Genomic DNA, 18,791 nt, shown 5'->3' on the forward strand with positions numbered 1-18,791 from the left:
AGAAGGATGCCAGTCAAATATAATAAATATGCAGCTGTTCAATTTCTACATGTCATGCAGCTGTTGAAGGCATAGAATCTCTATGAAGCCAAATCCTGAAAGAGTAGTCATGCTAGTCCTTTGCAACAATGCCAGCTTAGGTGTCTTGTGGCTTTTTGAAGTTTTAACTGGTTTATTGTGGCATGAGCTTTTGTGTTCTTCAGCTCACTATGGGCCCATCCATACTTACCGTAAGTTTGTCCTGTGATTTCAGGTGCTATTTGGCTTGCAAAGGAAAATCTACATATGAACAAGGTTACACATTTCCCCTGGTTTAATTTCATCATCATGAAATTTATGAGTTTCCCTTTACTTTGGATACTCATCATGTAGCTTCAATCCACGGCACACGGCCCTTCCTTTTTTAGTACAAAGTTGTTCTCTCTCCCATTGTACATGGCAGCCTCTCAAATGTTTTTAAATAGCTCATGCTGAGTTTTGTCACTTTCAGGCCTTTTGACCTTGTCCACCTCACTTAGCTCCCCTGTCTTTTACATGCTTTGTGAGTAAAAGAAAACACAGATAATATTTGCCCACTGTTCATAAAACACTTTTAAGTCAGCGTATGGAAGGCATTATATAAGTGTTAAGTATTTTTATGACGGGTTTATTACAGTCCATCTTCTCTGGCCCCGACATGTCTGAGCCAGGTAACATTGCCAGTGTTTTTTTTAATTGTTTTTGCTTTCTTTTTCTCCTCCTCCTCCTCTTCAATTGATCTTAGCCATCCTGCTTTTCACTCTGTTGCCTTTGCTTTCTGCTTTCTGGCTGTGCACCCCAGAGACGGCTGTCAGAAAGCTGCTGAAGACCATCAGGTATATCTTGGCATTTCCTGCTGCACAGCCTCTGACCTTAATGACAGAGATCCCTGCAACAGTGCTAGGCTACAGAAAGCCCAAGAAAGCAATAGAACAAGGCAGTGCTTAGATCACTGGAAAAGGCAGTATGAAAGTGGTACTGCCTGGTGGAAAGGTTGGGGCCTCAGCAGTGGTGGAGGAAGCCTCTCTGGGTTTTTTTCCTTCTGTTTTTTTCTCCCCAAATTTTTTATTCATTTTATAATAAGATGTCATGCAAAAAAAAGTACAGAACAAATACATCACAAAACAAGAATCATAAACAATACACAGAATTTTAAAAATAGCATGAAAAACCTTTAAACAAAATACAAACAAACATATCAATATTTTTCAACCTCATATTTTGCTTAACATTGTCTTGAGACTTCCTCAAATCCCACCCTTCTGATTTTCATTTTTAAAATTGTTTTCATCCTTAGCAGTTTTCATATATCCAAATTTCATCCATTATCATCTAAACCAATTATTATTTTAAGCCATTCATATTTGTAAAACATTCTTCTCTTTTTTATTTTTAACTTATTGTCCACCTTCTCCTATCCTCCCGTCCCTAGGCCTCCTCCTGCCACGAGAAGTTCCCAGAGTGGATGGACAGTCGGAGGTGGTCTATTTTATAATTAGACTTCTCCGCACCTCCCCCCCCCCCAGAGCACCACCACCACCACCACCACCAAGAAGCTCCAGAATGGAGAGGAGGAACAGAGGCAGCGAGCCGCCCAACCATCTAGCTACACATACAATTACTATTTCGCTATTTTAAACATATTTCTCAATTTCTCATATTTCTAAACCTGTTTTTCACATACATACGTTCTTTTAACCATTCAGTCAAAGAACAGTTGCAGTTTTTAATGACAGCTGTCAAACGTATCCATTCTCTTCATTGCAACAGTTCACATCCTCTTAGCAATAAACACATCCCATTCCTTTATGACGTCTCAATAAAGTCTCGCTGATTCTCCTGGGGTGCCGATTCCAGGGTTAGGAAAGGCTTTCCCCCTTCCCAGTTACTAACTTTTGCAGGGATTTTTGTTAAAAAAGAGGACTCTTCCCCCCTTCACGCTGCCTTAAGGGGGGGAATATAGGTTCATTCCTTGGAGATTTAAACAACTCCAAATTTCTTTCTGGCTTTGGGGCACGTTACTGCCTCCCAGTTTCTCAGTGGGTAGAGATCGATTCCCGTTTTTTGGATCTCTCTCCCATGACCAAATTTTCCAAATTTAAATCCAATGGGTCATATTACTCACGGTCTGTTCCTTTTGCAGAATTTTTTTTTCCTTTGGAAGAATTGGCCACTGCTGTCTCCCAGTCTCCTAGCATCGCACTGTCAGAGTTAACGGTCTTTGTCCTTGCACCACAGCTCTACCTCCTCACTCTCGGGGGCTCAAAACAGAGCTGAACCAGGGAGGGCGGAGCCCGCAAATGGCGTCCGCAGGACATTCAGTCCCCAAAATGCTTGATTTGGGGCTTTTCAGGGGGGTCCACTGCGCTGGAGCGGTTCCCCCCCCACTCTGAAGCGCCAAGGTCCGCTCCGCTGAACGGACCTCTGACTGGAAAGATGGCACGGTCAACCGGAAGTTGGAGGAAGCCTCTCTGGCACCCGAGACGGGGCACCGAGGGGCGGGGTGAACCACCCTGCGGCACCCATGCGGTGCCCGCACGGACTGCACATGCGCTGCGCCTGTACGGATGGCGTTTGAGCAGCAGCCTGTACAGACGGTGCTTGATCAGCAGCCCGTATGGATGCCACACACATACCCTCAGCCACTCTACAGTGGGGGGGGGAGGGAGGCAGCAGCCATCTTGTCACCCCTCCGGGTGGCACCCAAGATACATAGCTGCCAAGTTTTCCCTTTTCTCGCGAGGAAGCCTATTCAGCATAAGGGAAAATCCCTGTAAAAAAGGGATAACTTGGCAGCTATGAAGATAAACCGCCCCCTGCCCCCCCTTCAGACGCCCCTGGGCCTCAGAGCCTTTCAGGAGAGCAGCTGCTGCATGCTTCAGGTTGCAATCCTTGTTCACAAGGGAGGAAGGCACTGCAGAACAAGCATACATGATTTGTCTCAAAGAATCCTGGCAACTAGATAGTGAAGAGTGCTGGGAATTATAGCTCCGAGGGGCAAACCACAGTTCCCAGGATTCTTTGCGGGGAATCCATATCCATTTAATGTACAGTGTGCATATAGCCTAAGTAAGCTCTGTTGAACTCTGGAAACATGCATAATATTAGGGAGCAACTGGGATCCAGTTCTCCCCATGGTTTAAAACACATTAATAGGAAATGAGCCCATAATAATTTTATTTATTGATTTCACTAAATTGATATATTGTTCGATTGTAAGAAAACCTCAAAGCAGTTTACAAATATTATCAAATTTGGGCCACAGAATGGGTGGTGGGGTAGCCTCCCCCCCCCATGCTGTTTCTGAAATTTAATCTTCCTCGGTAGAGGAAACTACTCTTTTGACCCGCAGGGGAGGAAATAACAGCTACCATCTCCCAAAGATAGTAGACTGTTCATGTAGTAAAGAGCAAAACAAGAGAAGCTGGCAGGAAAATTATAGTACAGTGGTACCTCGGTTTATGAACACAATTGCTTCCGGAAGTCTGTTCATAAACTGAAGCATTCATAAACTGAAGCAAACTTTCCAATTGAAAGTAATGGAAAGTGAATTAATCTGTTCCAGATGGGTCCGCGGCGTTCGTAAACCGAAAATTCGTAAACCGAGGTGTTCATAAACCGAGGTTCCACTGTACTTCACCATAGCTTCCTAGAGTAATAATAATAATAATAATAATAATAATAATAATAATTTATTTATACCCCGCCCTCCCCAGTCAAAACTGGGCTCAGGGCGGCTCACACCAATAAAATTACAATAAAACATAAAAACAATTAATTAAAATACAGATTAAAATACAGTATTAAAATTTAAAATGCAGCCACATTTTAAGTAGTCCATAAATCCAAGTAGTAAACGGGTTACTAAAATCATACCCAGATATGGAGGTAGTAGAATATATTTCTCATATTATTACTTGATTTTTGAAAGTTAAAAGTTCTGTAGTCTGGGTGGGATATGGACTGCATGATTCTTGGTACAAGTTTTAAAGCATTCTCAATTTAATGGTTTCGTGATTTGTCCTTTTACTTGAATTAAAATTACAATCATGGACATTGTGGGAGACAAGTTTAAAAACAGATGACAATAAGGAGGAAAAATAGCAGGTGTTGGAATACCACCACTCAAGTGTTCTCTAGATTACATCTTTTGGGGTGTTTCCCACCCCACCCCCCTTTATGGTTCTATTCGTTTTATTAGTTGCCTAATAAAACCTTACCTGCAGCAAATCCTTTATCTAAGGTCATAAATGCAATCAGTAAAAGAACTTATCTTGGAGAAGGATCACTTCCAGATTTTAATTGGGTTACAGCTGTCTGTAACAAACAAAACCCTGGTTCTGGGATCATACTGATGAACCTCTTGTATTCTCTGAGTCCTTTGCTGCTGGCTTCCAAAATAAATGAGAGTTTGGAATGGAATGGAGGCACAACTGCTCTGACTCGCTGTGGTCATTCCTATGTTCCTAAGCTTCTGGCATCCAATCCTAAACACTTGCGCTGGCATGTCTTCCTGCAATTGTCTTGTAATATCCAGTGCCAAAAAAGTGATTTTGAAAAAAAGTTATTAGGCAATCAGATGTTTCTAGTGAAACACAAGGCTATTATTATTTTTGCTGATCCGTGAAGCCCTTGCTTAACCTCATATCCTTCAGCCCAACTTCTGTGGAGACCAAGTACTTGCAAGAGCATTTGCTGTTAATTCTGTTTCCATTTCTGCCCTCACCTCTTCCAGCTGTCTCTCCCTACTGCCAAATGTTAAATTGTAAGCTTCTAGTGGGCTGAGACCTTTTTCTCTTTGTGCTACCATGTGAAAACCACTCAACTGTTGTGTATATCAGTGGTACACATCCTTTGTCATCTTGGATTAGAGCAGCAATACCTCTCTGTGCCTTGCCTTTAAACATTAGTAGCTTTTTTCCATATTAAATGATAATAAAATATTCAATATTGAATAAGAAACGTTGCATCAACATTTTCTGTCCAAGACTTCAGTCTTTTTAATTTGTTAAAAGTTACAGTACCACAATGCCAGGAGGTACTGTCTGTTGTTCTGTGTTAACATATTTTGAATAGCTGGATGTTTTACTATTACTACTACTATTATTATTATTATTATTATTATTATTATTATTATTATTATTATTTAATTTTTGAATTGCTGCCCATGAGGCATCTGGAAGTGATTTGCAATATAATGAAAACATATAAAGCATTTACATTAAGCCACTCATCCAAGGCAAAAAAAGTATTCATCTTTATCTCAGGAAACAGGTGTATAGCTTTTCTTTACATGGCTGTGAAATAGGGTAGGGAATCTCATGCCCAGGGGCAAATGCAGTCTTCCATGCCTCCTTATCTGGTCCTTTAGACTCTCTCCAGAGTCCAGACCATATACTTCTTACTGGCCCTACTCTGTGCCTCCTGAGTGATTTTGCTTGGTTGGAATGTGTTCTTGAACTGTGATAATGGCTCTTGCTGGCCTGGATGGAAAATAGAGAGGAGTATGGAATCCTCTAGCTTTTGCATGGTTGGAACATGGCACACACTACAAAGGTAAGAGAATCACATCCATTGCTCTGAACATTTTTGTTTCTGATCCCACCCATCACTGCCATGCGTTCCCCAGGTTTCTCATGAGCAAATGTGGTCCTGCCTTGAGCTAAAAATGGTTCCCCACACCTGATGTAAGGCACATTTCCTTCAGCTGGAGAATAACACTCAAGAGTCTGATGAACCAGACAACAGTCTGTTTCCACCCCAGACCTGAAATGTTGCTCCATTGCTTCAGATAGCAACCCCAGCTTCTAAAAAATCCTTTACATTTCTTCTGGCCACTCTCCAGTTCAGACAAGAAAGATGGATGGAGCAGGAGACACCACTTTCATATAGTGGCTATTTCAGTGCAGCAGGAAGCAAAGAGGAGTCCCCAGAATGAGCCAATGTGTAGACTCAGCAGAAACCTTCCACTCATGGAAGAAAAGTTTAAGAGGAGAGGTTTCTGCTAGGTGCAGCATGCGAGGAACTCTTGTTCACAACCTGTCCTGCCAGCACTTTTCAGTTTATTGCTCCATCCATGTTATCCTTGGTATCAGTGCTGAATTCTTCACTGATGTCACAGAAGGGCAGGGCACATAATCTGTCTCCTTTGGAGGGAGAAGATAAGAGGGAACACAATCAGACTTTGGATGAAGGGAACTGGTAATGAAAGGCTTGTTGTGAAAATAGAATAAAATAAAATAGTATCTTCAGGGCAAATAGCTGCTTGGGTTTGTGTTTGCATTTGCATATGTGCATGAGTGTTGTGATTTAGGGTTATGTTTACAGTAGACCCACTGAAATAAATGAGATGACTAAAGTGCCATTGATTTCACTGGGTGCATGACAAGGGCTGTGTACACAATACATTTTATTCTCAAAACAATGACGACTGAGTACTAGGGTTTCCCCCCTGTAGTCCACACACAATCTAGATCTACTGTAGTGCTTTTTTTTTGCCTCTGAAGAGTCCTTCTTGAAAAATATGTTTTATGTGGAAAATAAAATCTCATTGCACATTGATTCTACATTACCTGGAATATGTCTACTTGAAAACAGATAAAAACAGATGCAGATAGTCCCAGCAATGGGGGGTAGGGAGGGAGGTGGTATCCACATCTTTCCAAAGGCTAGACCTGTACCCATTTCCTTCTTAACTAGGATGGGGGCTGGGACAAAATAGCATGGGAAACCTAATCAAGTGGAGGGTTTTCAAACCTTTATCTAGTAACCACACACCCCTTTGTGGAGTGCAGGATCTAGAATCAATCTAGATTGAAACCAGCATGTTGAGGGTGAGTGTGAATGATTTTAGATTGAAAAATACCACATTCTTGTGCTACAAACAATGAACACAGCCTAAGTCTGGATCCAACCCATAGCCTTTTTTACATCTTCCCAGATGAAAGAATGTTTGGGTGCCCTATATGTTGGCAGTGATTGGTGGTGATGTCACTCACTTCAGCCTCCAGTTCCTCCTCTGAAAAAAAACAGGGGTTTAAGTGAGTCCAGTGGTGGTAGTGTTTAAAGACAAATCATTAAAATATTTCAGACTGGACTGAGACATCTGCACTCTTCAATTTCTATGGCTCTGCTCTGTGGTCTCTTTTTAAAATTATTATTAACTCTCAAAGGTTCCGTCACATAAATACTACGTTAAGAGGCTTAATCAAATACTGTACTTCAGTCTTAGGTTCTCAGCCAGAAATAACCACAAGAGAATTGGTGCACCTTGAGAGGAATTCCTGATTGCACTCTGTTGTACCACCATCCTGTGGTTTATAGCTCCCTCCATGTTGTCATTGGTTTCAGTCCCTGAATTCTTCACTGATGTCAAAGATGGGCAGGGCACATCATCTGTCTCCCTTGGGCAAAGAAGATAGAGGGAATGCAATCAGACTTTGGATGAAGGGAACTAGTGAAGAAACACTTGTAGCATGATTCAAAAATTCAAACAGCAGCCTCAAGGCAAATAGCAACTTTGGTGTGTGTACATTTGCATATGTATATGTATATGTGACTGTCAGTGGTGAAAATGGCAAAGGGACGAATTAAAACCATCCCTTCATGCCATGAACCCAATCCTGATTGGGGTCCTCTGTGCGTATTGAAAGTTAAAAGAATACTCGTGAGTCACAAAATTAAACAAAATGTGACTAACATGACATCCAGTTCATTCCAAAGAGGTTAGTTATACTGGAGTCTTTGGAGAGATTCAATCCTATGCATGCTTGTCCTGAAGCAAACTCCAGTTAATGATGCAAGTAAAGATCCAAAGGTTCAGGCTGTAAGGCTACTTTGGAAATAAGCACCATTGGTTGGACACAAGACTTTCTTCTGAGGAAACCTACACAAGAGAGGGCATTCTAAGACAGGGGTAGTCAATGTCTCCAGGGTCTACAACTCCCATATACCTTGGCCATTGGCCATGCTGGCTGGGTGTGATGGAAGTTGTAGTCCACAACATCTGAAGGCAGCATGTTCTACTTCTGAACATTAATTTATTGATATGTCTCTTTAAGGCAGGCTTCCTCAACCTCGGCCCTCCATACGTTTTGAGACTACAATTCCCATCATCCCTGACCACTGGTCCTGCTAGCTAGGGATCATGGGAGTTGTAGGCCAAAAACATCTGGAGGGCTGGAGGTTGAGGAAGCCTGCTTTAAGGTTATGAGAGGATGAATGGAGGCTTCTTTATTTATGGCACGTGGCAGGCTCAAGGCTGGGACAGGGGTTCTGGGTGACCTGATGACCTCCAAGAGGTTGTTCTAAGTGTAGAACCAAAGCCTTTATTTAGACTGGAACCCTTGTATAGGTGCCATCAAGATTTGCCAGGTGAAGCAAGGCAAGGTTAAGTCATCACCTGCAGGGAAAGAACAGCTAAATAATGTCGCTTACTATTGACAGAACTGTAACCTGACTACAGTATTTACATATTTATTCAGCTATAAGTCTTCCTGACTCCATTGAGGCAGGCACAAAAGAAAATGTGCATAGGATTTCTGGAAGGATTGTGGCCCCATATCAAGGGCTCCTTAACTGTTTCGTAAGGAACTTCTTGTGCTCAGCACCTCATATTTTACCAACACAGTTTCCCCTTTCAAAACCTTATCATTCAAACCATGAACTGGAGCTCAATGTACATCATTTAGGCTCAAAGTCCTCAGTGTTGAAGGGTCCCTGCTCCTGAACAAGATGTTTACAGTTTTGCAGATCTCCCAAACTCTTTCTTGTGGTCCAAGAAGGCTCCCTTGTGTCCAGCATCCAGAAACAAGATTCTAACCGAATATGCCTCTGAATGTATACATGCATGCAGATGCCTATACCTGGGACCGGCTGGCAATGCTTTTCAGTGACGTTACGCCATCTCTGTGCCGAATCGGCATTTATTATGGAAAAACCATCCATCTGCACGCAACTTCCTTCCTCTCTAGACAGGCAGGCAGAATTTTCCATTCTACCCATCACTTCTTTTTTAAGAAAAGAAGAAATCTTAACAGAAATACACCGTTCCCCTCCTCCAGCACACATATGTAACAAACAAGGTTGGTGAGCTGGAAGAGGTACAATATATAAGATGGGCATAATGTAGCCCTGTTTTTGTCAGATACAGATCCTGCTGTGCCTAGATAGTGTGCTTTCCTTTCCTTTGGAGAGCCAACCATACAAGGTATTTTTTGTCCCAAGGCTCATTCTAGGGCTGGCAGGTCTCACATCTGCCTGCCAGGTGTAACAGGCCATCAGGAACAGCAGGTACATTACATATGAGGCAGTGCAGCAAGCACAGCTTTGGTGCAAACAAACACAACAGCTTTGCTGTAGCAGCTTATAGGAATCTGAAAATAAAAATGCTTCAGCGGCCCCTGAACTCTTGAGCTTTGGTGATTGATGATCACTGCTGGTGTTTACGAGGATATCTATGAAACGTAGTTGCTTGCATACCTTGGATCGTAAACCGATTGGTTGCAGACCAAGAATCCTGGAAAGGAAAGCCGGGCGGGGGAGAAAGAAGGGAACCTTTTGGGACCCAAATTATTGCAACAGAACTTTGGCCCCAGGGCTGATCTACATCTGTGACATCTTTCTGGAGGGATCTGGTGTGTATAGACCATATATATGTATGTGTGATGATGACCCAGCCTATAATCAGCAAGATGGAGCAGGGATGCTATTTAAGATGAACAGGAGGAACCACTGATCTCATTCCTGGGAACCAAAACACTGCTCCTAAACACCAAGGGTCAAACTACACTTAAAAACTAAATAGCAGCCTCACATGTGTATATGTGCCAGTGTGTCTGCATGCAATTTAGATCTGCACAGCTGTGCTGGGGAAAGGGGAAATTAACCCTTTCCACTTAGTGTTGTTTCCCAATTGGAATCCCCTTCCCACAGCTATTACTTGCTCCATGGAGCAAAATATACAGGTCTCAATATGATATGTGTGTGTGTTGCCCTGCAGGGAAAATAGCAGCTTCACGAGCTTTAAAGAAGAAAAGGACACAGTGAAAAGGTTGCAAAAAATCCTTAAGCACTGTGGTCCTGATTAAAATTAAGGGCAGTGTGGTGTAGTGGGTAGAATCCTCAGCAAACTGAAGTGCATTGGGTGACCTTGGCCAGTCGCTGCCTCTCAGCTTAACCTACCTCAACAGGGCTGTTGTGAGGATTAAAGGAGGAGGGGAGGACCATGCCCACTACCTCGAGCTCCTTGGAAGAAAGGTGGGATATAAGTGAAATAAATAAAATTCATCTCCTGTGATTGCTACTAATACTGCAGAGCTGTGTCCCTTATTTGCCCTTGGTCAGACAATGTGATTTGTATGATTTGTAGGCATCATCTTCAGCCCATTCACCTATCTTTTCAGAAATTAAGGACTAGGGTGACCATGTGTCCTACTTTACAGAAGACAGTCCTTTATTTGAAGGTGACCTCTATTCAAGCACTGTAGAATTGGATCTACCTATACTTCAAGGTAGTTGTAGCCGAGACAGATGTCATATATCCTTCAGCAATGTCTTTGCAGCACAGCGTTTTCACAGTTTAAACAAGAGTTGCCTTTGGGGGTTTAATTTGAAATGAGGTTTACTTGTGTCAGGTTTTGGGAAATTTTTCTATGCCTGTGTTTCCCCTGGAATTTGTGTATGAGGCTTGGGGAGGTTCAGGCCTTCCGGGTCTGCTTTGCTTTTTTACTAGAACCCTGAAATCCATATACCGGTAGATGTTTGATCTATAAACTCATTCCCAAAGCAAGATCAAAAACAACAACAATAATAAAAATACTATGGCTCACCTGTAAAACATCAGTTTCAGCAAATAGTCCTTTTCAAGCTAGTGTTTCATTTGATGGCTCATTCCCAAAGTAAGTCATCACTTGATTGCACAGCCATCATTCATAAGAAGAGAAGAATCCTTGGAAAAGACCCTGATGTTGGGAAAGATGGAGGGCACTAGGAGAAGGGGACGTCAGAGGACAAGATGGTTGGACAGTGTTCTCGAAGCTACGAACATGAGTTTGACCAAACTGCGGGAGGCAGTGCAAGACAGGAGTGCCTGGCGTGCTATGGTCCATGGGGTCACGAAGAGTCGGACACGACTAAACGACTAAACAACATTCATAACTATGAGCCAACAATAAGACTCAGCAGCAGCATCCATTTTCTGTGCTGCAGATTAAGCTGTGAAGATGAGGGTGCCTTTGAGCATGTGCAAAGTGCAAGGCCACCCAAGAATCACAATTTGTGCCCATGCGTGTAAGATGGGGCAGCTACCGGATTCTCAGGCGAACTTGAGCCCTAAAACCTCTCATTGTAGAAATGAAGCACAGGATCTGTACCAGTTTAGAGATTGGAAGGGAGTATTAGGAAGTGATGCAACAGAATCTCTGGCCACGGCTTGCCTGTGGGTTTGAGGATCTGATGTTTGGACAAGAGGAGAGCCTTTGAAGTTTCGCCTGAAGTTCCCTGAGCCGACTCTCTCCCCCTCCATAAAGCCATTAGGCTCTGGTGGTGCCAGCCCTATCTCTTGCTCCATCTTGGCTGCTTTCCCCCACCCTCACTTACATACACAAACCTCCTGCCCTAGGGGTTGGAAGGAGGGGCAGGACTGTGAGTGAGCGGGGTTATTACAGGGAGTCCTTTTGAAGAGGAAGTTTATTTTCGGGAGGAATTGCGGGGGAGCTGTTAGTCCCCTGCCATAGAGGCCAGGTCATTTCCGGAAGGCTCTGCATGACAAAGGAAGGAGGTTTCACTCCCTTTGATCTGCCTTCGCCGGACCATGCGCTGCACACCTGCTAGCGAGCGGCCACCGTGCTCTCTGGAAAGGGAGCAGAAGTGTCTCTGGGGCGCCCCCTGATGGGCTAATACCAAATGGCTTGGAGCCATCCCTTGGGGCTGAGCTAAGCCCCACCCCGCAACGATACTCCATCATTGTCTTCATCTGCTGCCTCTTTATAATGTGTGAAGACCTCTCATTCCTAATCAGACGATCTAACCGGGTTTTATCAGTTCTCTCTCTCTGACAGTGCATTTCCCAAACCCTGCTAATAACTAGAGATACCTGGGATTGACCCTGCATGCATTTGGCTGCAGCCCCTCCTCCTTCAATATTCACAAAGCGCATTCAGAAGTTAAGTCCCATTGAGTTTAATGGGATTTACTCTATGGTAGGTAAGCATAGGATTGCAGCCACATCTGAGGTAGGAAAATAAGGGTTTGCCCCCTCTTCCCTACTCATTCAGTCATGTACTACTCCCACAATCAGAAAGTGCATCAGTGAGCATATCTGTTGTCTTAAAGGCAGGGAAGGGGAGCCTGTGACCCTTCAGATCAGCCTTGCCCAACCTGGTACCCTTCAGATGTTTTGGACTGCAAATCCCATCAGCCTCACCCAGTATGGCCAACTGTCAGGGATGATGAGAATTGTAGTCCAATAACATTAGGTGGTCCAGAGGTTTTATATGCCTGATTTCAGGGCAAGTAATGGGTCTTGTGCACTTTAAAGGTCTATGTAAATTTCCTGCTATGGCAGCATCTCTAAAGGGCTGTAGGCTCGTGTAAAGAGTTCCCATTTAAAGCTCAGTATGGACACAGTCCTGCACCCTCCCTAAACCAAGTATGAATTCCAGTGTTGAAAGTGACATGGTCATTGAGTGCCCCGTATTCATGTCTCTGCTGGTGGAGCTGAGCTCTTTCCATGAGCTGCAGCCAAATTAGTAGATTGCCCTAATTTGGGTTTGAGCTGACTTAAAATGTCACAAATGATCCTAGTTACAGGTAGGTAGCTGTGTTGGTCTGACGTAGTCGAAAGAAAAAATTTAAAAATTCCTTCCAGTAGCACCTTAGAGACCAACTAAGTTTGTTATAGGTATGAGCTTTCGTGTGCATGCACGAAGTAGTATCTGAAGAAGTGTGCATGCACACGAAAGCTCATACCTATGACAAACTTAGTTGGTCTCTAAGGTGCTACTGGAAGGAATTTTTAATTTTTTTGTTTCGACAAATGATTCTGTGAAACCTGCTCCCCACCCACCCCCCATCCAGCTTCCATAAGAGTAGTCATGCTAAAATAGCTAAAATAGTGAAGTATTGTGGCATCTTAAAAACTAATATTTATTGTGGCTGAAGCTTTTGTGGGCTAGAGTCCACTTCACCAAATGAATGCTAAAGTGAACTCTAGGCTACAGAAGTTTACACAATAATAAATTTGTTAATTTTTAAGGTGCCACAAATCTTCAGGAACTTCTGAAGAGATGTGATGATTTACAAAACCTTTGAACACAGTTTTCTAAACAAGTCATTTGCCACAATGGTCAGAATGCCCATTTTTAAATATAAGCTATCTATCTACCTACCTACCTATATGCAGAATTTGTGTTACTCCTGACACAATATATCTGTTAATATTTAAGGTGCCCTAAGCCCCTTTGTTTTGTTTTTACAAATCTTCAGATACTCCTGAAAGGGCAGAAATGATTTACAAAACTTTCAAACGCAACTCTCAAAGTGGATGATTTGCCAATATGGTCAGAAGGCATGTGCTGTTGTTTTTAAATACCGGTATATGCAGAAATTGTGTTACTCTTGACACAAAGGGTAATAGATAACAGGAGCAGTAACACAATCTTATGCAGCCTTCTTGACAAAAGGATGTTCCGTCCAGTATGAATGAAAGGGGGGGCATGAAAGCCATCTCCTCTCCACCTCCACCCTCCTGTTAATTTTTAAACAAGAGTTGGCTCATACTTTCCTGGAAGTTTTGCCTATTGACTTGAAGAACCCATCCCCCCCCCCTTGGCTAATCTGGTTGTGCATGGTAGCAAGGGAAGAATGCTCTGCAGGTGTTCAGACTCTCTCTTCTCTTTATTATGAACTAATTAATTGTGCTGACGTTAAAATATATTTTAGGGATGATCCCTTGCCCCCAAATTAAGCCTTGCCAATGGGATCTCTTTGAAAGGAAGTGAGCAAGTTTTCTAGCGATCTGGTCTGGAAAGATGATATCCTTCCAGCCTCCTTCTCCATGTGTGTTTTTGGGATGGAGTTGATGATTAGCCATGAGAGGAGCAGGGGAAGTTTCTATGCTCTCCTCCCCATTTTAGTGTACTGCTCTTCTTGTTTCTCCTCCACCTCCCTTTTTCTCTGCGGGAGGTCAGGCCTGCTCCAAGTGATCACATCACACAATCCAAGAGATGTGACGCCTCAAAGCATTTTGGCACACAAATGCAAGGCTGCACCTCAGCATCCCTTGCAACCACTGCAAAAAGAAGCCTGAGGTACAATTTCTAGATTGCATATTGTCAAGCCAGGTGTGCCACTGTCTAAGTATGTTGCTATGCCAAGCAACTGCATAAGTTGCTTTTGTGTAATCGGGTCAGCAGCCCTTGTAGGATTTAAACTGAGCCAGGGCTTACCCCAGAGTCTCCTTTCACCACTGTTATATGCCTAGTAATAGTAAGCCGGAGACTAAGACCTTTCCAGGAAGATAGAAGATTTTGAGAATGCCAGGTGGTACCAGATCTGTCTTGTATCCATTTCTCCATATTCTGGGACTGTGTTAACCATTGCGTTGTTCACTAGAAGGAACTTAGCTCAAACCTGCTCACCTCTGGGGGGTTAATCACCTGAGGGAAGAGCAGCCCCGTGCTCTTAACCATTTTAGCCTTAGCCTTAAATAGAGAGTTAAGGAGGAAGAATTATGTGTAAGTCAAAAGCTGGCACAGCTAACATTTCAACACCTGCTTCCAAAAAGGGATGCTGTGTAACTTGAAAACTTGCAAGACCAGCCAGAAAGTATGCCTTGATTTTAAGGGCCCCCTTTAACCTCCCCACCTTTTCACACTTTGCTCATTTTTAACTAGTACCAGACCTCTCCTTTTTGTCGCTACTTCCCCTCCCCGCCCTACCCTTTGATGCATGCCCTGCTTTATGAATCATCCCGCCAGCGGAATTCCCTCACTTGCTTTGTGTCTAGTCCTCCTAGCGAAGGAGTGAATGCCTCTGAGCATGTGCAGTCTGTGTGTGTGAGTGTGTGAGCGGAATATACTGCCACTGTTCGTGCCACCCACCGACCTCTCCCATCTCCGTGGGTGGGTGGAGATGCAGAAGGGTGGGTGCCCTGGGAGAAAATCTCCGGTACGTCTACAAGCCCAGCAGGTCTCCAGAGAAGCCCTGCGCGGTGGCTGGGGAGAGGGGGCGGCGGAGAGCAAGCGAGCGGCCAGCCTCCCTGCTGCTGCTGAGATCCCTCCTTCCCTCCCACCTCGCCGGAGCTCCTGCGCCCCCTCCCTCCTCCTCTCTCGGGCTGACTCCCCTCCTTTTCATTCCCTTCCTTTCCTTGTCTTGCAGGGAGCCCTGATGTGTCTCAGCCTGGCCGGGCAAAGACGCGGGAGCCGCGGGAAGCGCACCATGCCAGGGACGCGGCTGATCCTCAGCCTGACTCTCCTCTGCGGCTGCACGCAGCTTCTGGTCGAGGCCAGCTCCTGGTGGTGAGTGAGACCCAATGGGCGATGCCCGACTTACTTTTTCTCCCCTTTGTCCTGTGTTTGCGTATTTTTTGGAGGGGGCCCCGAGGAATGGTGAGGGAAGAATCCAGGCACGAAAAGGGACACCTTCTCTCTCCAACACCACCAGCACCTCCGCACTCACTCCCCGGGGACAGACAGAAGACGCACGTGGAGTTTCCTCCTGGCCTTAGTTAAGAGGCTGTGGTGGGGACTTGGGATTTTGGGGAAGTCGTTTAACTGCCCCTCCTGTTCCTGGTTTTAACAGCATCTTTTGCAAGATCTCGCTGCAGTTCGCCACTCGGAAGACACCCCAGTGCGCGCGTTGGGAGTAGTGTGTGTTGTTGGCTTCGCGTCATTTCTGCAACAAAAATCTCTTTTTAGAAAAAAGCCCCTTTGAAAGTGCTTCTGATAAGGGGAGCGGACTGAAAAAGCACATTCTCCCCTCTCAATAGATGTAGCTAACTAGCTAGGCTTCCCTCTTTTGGCTTTTTCGTTTTCTCCTTTGCGTCCATCGTTGTCCTGCCCCGTCTAAGTGACACCCCCAGTTCCGAGCGCATCGCCTGGAAGTTAGTTCCGTTGTAACTAGTAGGAGTTTTTACTTCCAATGACTTTAAAATTGCTAGCATTTGTGGAGAGCTCGCTTGAAAGGGCGACAGGGTCTATGTTGTGAGGCAGGAACCTTTTAACTTTCTGGGCAGCGCCTGGCAGTCTTCTGTTATTAAACCAAAAGTCCACACGGAGACTGTTTTTTTCCAAAGCTCGGAGCAAGGCAAGCATTTCCTGATAAGAGACCCTAAATTGGTGTTTGGTGTGTGTGTGTGTGTGTGTGTGTGTGTGTGTGTGTGTGTGTGTGTTGTAGGTTCCTGATCAGTTGTAGGAAACTTGGTTCTCCTGATTTAATTAATTCCAGAAGTGTGGCTGTGTTAGTTTATGCATCCGATGTAGGAGGCTGGTGCCTTTTAAAGGGGGGTGGTCTAGTTAGCTACTTTGAATCCTCTTCCCCAATTAGGGAAGTCTGTGCCACTTGGTTCTTAAGAGGTCTATCTGTGATTTCCCCAAGCAGGGTCTCTCCCTTCCAGCCCTGTCCACATTCTGTTGGAAAGACAAAGCCTCAAAAGGCAAACAGTGGCTGCAAGAGACAGGACAGAGAGAGACAGAGAGCTGTTCTGAGATTATTGGATTGATTGATTCATCATGGTGTTGGTTTCTCATTCCAGGTCATTGGCTATGAACCCAATCCAGAGACCTGAGATGTACATCATTGGCGCCCAGCCCGTGTGCAGCCAACTGCCGGGGCTTTCCCCTGGGCAGAGGAAGCTGTGCCAACTTTACCAAGAGCACATGGTGTACATTGGTGAGGGGGCCAAGAACGCCATAAAGGAGTGCCAGTACCAGTTCCGGCAGAGACGGTGGAATTGCAGCACAGTGGACAACACGTCTGTGTTCGGCAGGGTCATGAGCATAGGTAAGTGAGGGTCCAGGATGGAGAGGGTGGGGTGGTGGTTCTAAGGATCATGGAAGGCGTGGACTGGGAGGCGTCAAGAGCAACACCTGGGGAAAATGGGGCTCCCAAGAGCAGAGGTATCTAGAACAAGAGTGATGGATGGGAAACCTGCAATCCTTCATAGGTTGCTGGATTCCAGTTCCCATCAGCCAGCACAGTCCAGTGGTCAAGGATGATGGGAAGTTCAAGAATCCACCTAGTAGTCATGGGAAAATGTGGTGTGATCTTTTAGACTCGAGTAACCAAATGAAACTTGTAACACATGGCATGATAAAAGTATGTCTTTTCATCAGGACAAGTTATTTGTTGTTTACTGTTGCAATAACTGTTTTCTCAAAATTTATCTTCTGTACCATGAAAATAAATAAAAACTTTTTCTTAAAAAAGGATGATGGGTAGTGTAGTCCGGCAACATCTGGAGGGTCACAGACTCCCCATCATTGCATTAAGAGGCTGGGTAAAGCAGTAGAAGTGAGTGGGGTCCACCGTTAAGGCTAGAGTTACCTTGAGGATATCATCATCTTGAGAATATGGAAGTAGGAAGGTGATTTGCACACTGGTGCAAGCATGGTGCACCAATGAGAAGAGAGATGGGTTGTAGGTGGCATGCAGAATGGAGCAAATGGTGTTAAAAAGTCATGGGAAAGCCAGTTTGTATGGGAGAGGCGGGGGAGCAGGTGGAAAGTAAAGGGGAGCCAGCTAGCTTCTGGGTAGCACTGGTTGGAGAAAGGAAAGGAGATAAGATTAATGCCAAGGGGAAATGGTTGTGGGTGGTTTGTAGAGCCAGGGAAACCTGCATGGAAGAAAAGGGTGTGATTTCATACAGTGCTTGATCAAGTGCTTGAGGAGTAGCAAAGATATAGTGATAGATACAGTACTTTCAAAGACCAATTAATCCTTAATTCTGCTGTGCCTGATTTAAAGCCTTCCCCTCCCTCCTTCAAAGTATCTAAGCATAACAGATCTCACTCTGGCCTCAGGCTTCACTACTAAAGAAATCCCTAAAGCAGGCTTCCTCAACCTCTGCCCTCCAGATGTTTTGAGACTACAATTCCCATCATCCCTGACCACTGGTCCTGCTAGCTAGGGATCATGGGAGTTGTAGGCCAAAAACATATGGAGGGCCAAGATTGAGGAAGCCTGCCCTAAACCATTGATCAAAGATATACCTTGAGTTACAGCTCACTACCTTTTTGAATACAAAGGACAAATGGACTGAACCGAGACTGTGAGTCATTGTAACTTGTCTGTAACACCTTGCTGGTCAATGTGTCATGTACTAGAAGTGTTAAAAGGTTTTGTGATTAGAGATGGTATTGTCTGAAATGACTAAAACATTTGCATTGGAAAACCTCCCTTGTTTCCTCTAACTACAATACACAGAGAAACTACCTTTGCATTCTGCCTGATGAAAAGTTATGTGAAGCTTAAAGAGTGACATGCTAGAAATCAGTCCCACAAGAAAGGAACCCACTGCCAGTCAGGGCACACAACTCTAATTGTGTGATACATGTGCTTTATACATGTGTGGTATAGGCACTGTTTTGGAAATGGCCATGTGGAAAGTGGACCCAAGGGATCACTGTGTTGCTTGCTGTCTTAACTATTTTGTATCTCTTTATGTGCTTATTGGTCACAATTAGTATTTAAAATCAGATGCACTCAAAAGTGTCCAGAAGACATAAGCTCTGCAATCAAACAGCTGATCTCTCATTCTTAAATGTGTTGGGGAA

The 18,791-nt window shown here is 44.3% G+C and overlaps 1 protein-coding gene across 1 annotated transcript in view; it reads left to right on the forward strand.

Annotated features, from left to right (window-relative positions):
• The window catches only part of WNT5B (Wnt family member 5B), a 112,694-nt gene that overhangs the window by 73,132 nt on the left and 20,771 nt on the right, over nucleotides 1–18,791 (forward strand). The window contains exons 2-3 of the mRNA XM_035127460.2: nucleotides 15,397–15,536; nucleotides 16,772–17,019. Coding sequence (XP_034983351.1) covers nucleotides 15,397–15,536; nucleotides 16,772–17,019 — 388 coding nt within the window. The remainder of the gene's footprint in view (nucleotides 1–15,396; nucleotides 15,537–16,771; nucleotides 17,020–18,791) is intronic.

The sequence above is a fragment of the Zootoca vivipara genome, chromosome 10, assembly GCF_963506605.1.
Source record: "Zootoca vivipara chromosome 10, rZooViv1.1, whole genome shotgun sequence".
Lineage (NCBI taxonomy): Eukaryota > Metazoa > Chordata > Lepidosauria > Squamata > Lacertidae > Zootoca > Zootoca vivipara.